Source organism: Coregonus clupeaformis, unplaced genomic scaffold (assembly GCF_020615455.1).
Source record: "Coregonus clupeaformis isolate EN_2021a unplaced genomic scaffold, ASM2061545v1 scaf0434, whole genome shotgun sequence".
In the NCBI taxonomy this organism is placed as follows: Eukaryota; Metazoa; Chordata; class Actinopteri; order Salmoniformes; family Salmonidae; genus Coregonus; species Coregonus clupeaformis.
In genome coordinates this window covers 152,381-158,103 of record NW_025533889.1, presented here as the reverse complement: position 1 = coordinate 158,103, position 5,723 = coordinate 152,381, and the positions used below count along the sequence as shown (strand labels likewise).

Here is a 5,723-nt window from a genome sequence, read left to right as displayed (position 1 = left end):
ATTTACAGTATGTACATTTATTTTCCCTTTTGTACTATAACTATTTGCACATCGTTATAACACGGTACATAGCCATAATATGACATTTGAAATGTCTCTATTCCTCTGAAAGTTTTGTGAGTGTAATGTTTACTGTTCATTTTTGATTGTTTATTTCACTTTGTTTTATCTATTTCACTTGCTTTGGCAATGTAAACATATCCATGCCAATAAAGCCTTTTGAATTGAATTGAATTTAATTTAATTTAATTATATGGTGTTATTAAAATCACTCATGTTTCATTAATGGTCATTTGATATATGAGACGTTAGAAGCTGTGCACAAAATATGTGTGAAGCAGCATTAGTAGTTCAATTGCTATGTGCTGCTAAACTTGTAGCCAGCAATCCCTCCCCCTCTGGTTGCCATGTGACAGAGAGAAGTCACATGACCCAGGCTCTGTGTATAGGAAATAGAGACTAGCAATAGAAAAGAGAAAGAAAGTAGCTACAGTGAGGAATTTGCACCAATAAAGTGGGTTTACTGACTGCAAAAGTGAAACATTGAGCAGGTATTGTACCCCAATTTATCTTTGTAATATCATTTGTAATACAACATTATTGAATAAGGACTTATTTCCTTTTACTGCTTCAATGTTGTTGGTGATCTGGTCCTTGATTGACCAGAATCATGCAGGCTTCATAATTCCATTATTAGGAACTATGCATAAATATGTTATTATGGTATGTAATTAACAACCCATGTGCAGACTCAGGGCAAAGTATCCTGCTTTCTGGCTAAACATTTTTTTCACTTTCCCAGTAAACCAAGATCAGTATTGTAGACACCACAAATATGATTTATGCATCAAATCTGGGTGGTGTTTCAGTTTCTCTTTGCTGGGCAATACAATTTGTTGTTTGTTTTGCAGAGTTTGCAGAGTTTGTTCTGTGACCTAAATATAAACATCTAGGACAAACCTTACAGTTGCTTTGCATATCACTATTTCTCCTCAGAGATGAAGCTGTTGCCAGTGATTTTCCTGCTGGCATTAACCTCAGCTACCTCTGCTCTGGACAATGGTTTGATGAGGACCCCACCCATGGGATGGATGTCTTGGGAGCGCTTTCGCTGTAATATCGACTGTGAGAATGACCCCAAGAACTGCATCAGGTACATAATGGTAGATTATGCTAAGTTTTACAGACTGACTCTGCTGTCACTCCTATTGTAGAGCTATTAACCTCATCCCCAGGCTAATTGCAACCGCATATCAGGCAGCTTCCATGTATACAGATTAAGATTAGTCTTAGACTAATAAGCACTTTCAATCGAGAATCTCTTTTTAGTCTAGGACTAGGCTTAATCTTTGTCCGGTAAACTGGCCAATAGAGTATAACTCAACAGAGTGACCAAGCTGGTGTACGAGACTATTGAGATGTATATAGGCCTGGGTTACTTGTAGATTCCTTTTTTTCTCATAGTGACTCTGATATTAATAGGATGCTGAACATTTTACATTGATCGAATAATATAATTGCATGAATATGAATATATTAATATTATAAACTTGTCCCTCTCCCTACAGTGAGAATCTCTTTAGAGACATGGCAGACAGACTGGCTGAGGATGGGTGGAAAGAGATGGGATATGATCATGTTATGATAGATGACTGTTGGTCCTCCATGCTCCGGGATAAAGATGGACGGCTGCAGCCTGACCCACAAAGGTTAGCCTCTCTCTCACCCTTCTCCTCCTAACTCTCTCCATCTTTGACTTTCTTCCTCCTTTCTTGGCCTACCTCTTCCTAACCCTCTCCATTTTTGGCATTCCTCTTCCTTCTCTTCTTCCCATTCAACCTTAATTAAAGACTAAATATGGTGTACTAAAACTGTGCTGCTTGTAATGAATACCTTAGCATGGGTTAATAAAGGACATTGACTTCAGTTTGAGGTCTTATCTACTACAACATTATGAAAGGACAGTATTAGGTATGAGACCCATGACTTCACTGACATCTCTCTAACCCCAGGTTCCCTGGGGGCATTGCCAAGCTGGCGAGATACCTCCATGACCGCGGCCTGAAGCTGGGCATCTATGGGGATCTGGGCACACACACCTGTGGAGGGTACCCTGGCACCACGCTGGACAAGATTGAGACTGATGCCCAGACGTTCGCTAGTTGGGGTGTGGACTTCCTGAAGTTGGACGGCTGTTACTCCAATGAAGAGGAGCAACAGAAGGGTGAGTGAATCTTGAAGGTGAACTGTAACTGTACATTGGGGGTTACTATATAGAGTGTATCAGCATTGGTGGTCCTTTGGCTAGACTGGCAAGGTGGTATTTAAAGAGAGGGGTGCAAGAGAGGGTAGAGGGAAATAGATGGGTAAATTGTGGATTTCTATTGACGTGTACTATGTTCTTCTGTCATACAGGTTACCCTCTCATGTCCAAGGCTTTGAATGCAACAGGCCGTCCAATTGGGTACTCCTGTAGTTGGCCAGCCTATCGGGGTGGACTCCCTCCCAGTGTATGTTTCATTATGCTACCAGTGACACAACCCATTTGACAATAACATAAATAAGGGACCACGCATGTCCCCTGGCAACGGGGGTTTGAGCCCTGACTCGGCTGACTGTCTGTGCCCTTCCTCTCTGTCTCCCTCTACATACCTGCCTCCCTTTGCTTCCTACTGTGCTGTCATGAAAATAATAAAATACGGAAGGAGATCGAAGAAAAAGAAGGGTTAGTGAATAGCTATGTGTTGCAAAGATTTGGGGTTTTACAATTACAGTTAAGGCTTGGAGGAAAAGGTAACGGATGACCCTTCTCTTTGAATAATTAATTCCCATGAGCTATGGTTACAGGTAATACGGGACAGCACTGCTGTAGTTAGATGAGAAACTGTTGCTCCTTCACGTTTAATCCATCACTCAGATCATTCTTGATTAGAGTTGTTTGATGATGATGTTTTTTTTCTGAAGGATCAGGATGTCTTCCAAAGATGTAAAGGCAGGCAACAGTATCAAATCTAATGTCTTTACAGTATTGTACCCTTTTAGAAACAAATCAAGGTGTATGTAAATGTATGTTTATTGCTCACAAACACTCATACAGTCCATGTCTCTTTCTTCTTCAGGTGAATTACACTCTGCTGGGGGAGATCTGTAACCTGTGGCGTAACTATGATGACATTCAGGACTCATGGGAAAGTGTACAAGACATTACAGACTGGTTCTTTGACAACCAGGAGATACTGCAGCCTGAAGCCGGCCCTGGACGCTGGAACGATCCTGACATGGTCTGTCCACTGTCTTTCCTATGTCTGACCAATGTCTGTCCCTTACTTACACCAATCCCTCTGTCCTTCTTTCTATGCTTTCCTCTCTGTTCATGTCTAATACTGTACTCTCCTCAGAATGGTATTGGTTGAGTTTTCACCCTATTTCACGTTTACTTTGGTCTGTATCTTACTGTATCTTACATTTACTGAAGCCTGTACACATTACTTGCAGATTGTCCCCTCTTATTGCCAAGTGTCACTCTTACCCCGTCCACCTCTCTTGTCGATATTCACCTTGTTCCTGCATTTGGAAAGACGTCACTCTCGCTCACATGAGGTTTTATTTATTTAATATGTGTATATGTTCCACCATCAGTATTGTTGTACAACTCATTAACCTTACATATTTTTTATTTGTCTCTCCCAGCTGATCATAGGAAACTTTGGCCTCAGTGTTGACCAGTCACGCTCTCAGATGGCTCTTTGGGCGATCATGGCTGCACCTCTCATTATGTCTAACAACCTTCGAACCCTAAGCAGTGAGGCAAGGGCCATCCTGCAAAACAGAGCCGCCATCGCCATCAACCAGGACCCTATGGGTGTCCAGGGAAGACGCCTGCTACAGGTGACCCTCACTGACAAAATTACACATTTGTTTATGAGTCGCATAGATAAATGCTGGCAGTATGAAATTCAGACAGTTGGGAAACAGGGAAGTGGGAGAACAGTAGGAAGGGGATTGAACCCTCTGATTGGGAGTAGAGTATGTGACTGGCAGGGAGCGTTACCGCTAGACCACGGTCTCTGCACGAAATTCACTGTTAACGCTCCTTTTCTTTGTCTGTATGTCACTGTCTCATTTTTTCAGGAGAGGAGTCATATTGAAGTGTACTGGCGGCCCCTCTCCCAGTCGGCCAGTGCTCTGGTGTTCCTCAGCCGTCGCCAGGACATGCCCTATCGCTACCACACCTCCCTGGCCAAGTTCAACTACACAGCAGGCAGCTACGAGGTGTGCTCCTCTTTCCTGGTTCCTTTCCTAGTTCTCTCCAAACACATAGTAGCGCATGATGACTCTATTTCTTCCAGCACATGATGACTGTATTTATTCCTGTTGAGAGAAGTGGAAGTGTGAGCTGTGTTTTTGTAAGTGACACAGTGTTGTACCTCTTCATTTGTACTCTTCTGTATCTTTCAGGCTTATGACGTGTTCACTGGGAAAACATTGAGTGGACTGTCTGCCAACACAGAGTTCACCGTCTTCATCAACCCCTCAGGAGTCGTCATGTGGTACGTCTATCCCAAAATGCACTATGAGCAGCCACAGGACGATGGTAGATACCCCTATGTCCGACAGAAATACAGGATGTCCTCCTCGCTCCGCTTCCACAAGCCGAGGGTGGTGCCTCCTAGTCTGCTCTGAGGGGACATGAAGTAAGCAAGCAGGAAGGCTAATCTGTTGTTTTAAGAAGTCCTCCATCAATCCAGATCCAATCAAAGATATTTAGATTTTTATTTAGAATATATATAGATTTTCTTGCACTGTTGTATTTTAACCCATGTGTAAACTCGGCAACACAGAACTAAAATCTTGCGCCCACTACTCGATTAAGTTCTTGGGGTAGACGTCAGAGAAAAGATACTAGAACCAGTGGCGGAAGCAGGTCGGTAGCTCCATCACCCTCTTTGTCTGCAACAATTTATGTTATGTGCATCTGTCCAAGAGAGATCAAACCATGTGTAATGTTTGAAAATTGATAAAAAGTAGTTTTTGTATTTTGTTGTGTGACCTTTATTCTAACAGGAAGGAGGGGTTCATATCTTACCTATCTATTAAAAAGAGGAAGGTGCAATGAGGTGCAGATTTGAGACTGCATAGAGTAAGATGATGACCTAAATATGCAAAGAGACTTCAATGTTTGCACTTTCAGTCATGCAACAGTGTACAAGATTTGGAGCTGTGTCAAAAGAGGAAGTGTTTGCCCATAGCAGTCATTTTTTAAATCCAAGATGGCGTAGCAGTGCGGTCGTGTTTCTGTAGTGTGCTCGTGTAAATAGCCTGTTTTTTAGTTTTTTGTCTTTTTCGTATATATTTCTCAATCTCACTTTTCATCCTTCAACTAAATATACTTTCCTGCAACCCGCCTCACCCAATGTGGAACGGATTCTATTATTTCTTATACCTTTTTATCAAGAACCTCCGTCTGAAACTAGCCAGCTAGCCAGCTAACTAGCTACTTGCTAGCTACTTGCTATTAGCCACCGTTAGCGGTTTTCACCATTGTCCGTGGCCATCGGCACTACCTACCAGCCAGCTCTAGCCTGGTCTATTATCAGCCAGTCTGCACTGTCTGCACAGCGTGTTATCGACCCAGAACATATCGGATTTTCTGGAAACACTGAATCACTGGACCTTTAACACCGGATCATCGCAACTAGCTAGCTGCAACCGAATTGATGTTG

At 42.5% G+C, this 5,723-nt stretch overlaps 1 protein-coding gene across 1 annotated transcript; it reads left to right on the top strand.

Annotated features, from left to right (window-relative positions):
* Positions 1-433: 433 nt before the first annotated feature.
* LOC121542471 (alpha-N-acetylgalactosaminidase-like) lies at positions 434-5,036 on the top strand. The gene is made up of 9 exons (XM_041851866.1): positions 434-551; positions 997-1,153; positions 1,569-1,709; positions 2,013-2,224; positions 2,416-2,510; positions 3,120-3,281; positions 3,691-3,888; positions 4,132-4,272; positions 4,459-5,036. The coding sequence occupies exons 2-9, from the start codon at positions 999-1,001 to the stop codon at positions 4,681-4,683; spliced, it is 1,329 nt and encodes a 442-aa protein (XP_041707800.1). The 5' UTR covers positions 434-551; positions 997-998; the 3' UTR covers positions 4,684-5,036.
* The last annotated feature ends 687 nt before the right edge of the window (positions 5,037-5,723 follow it).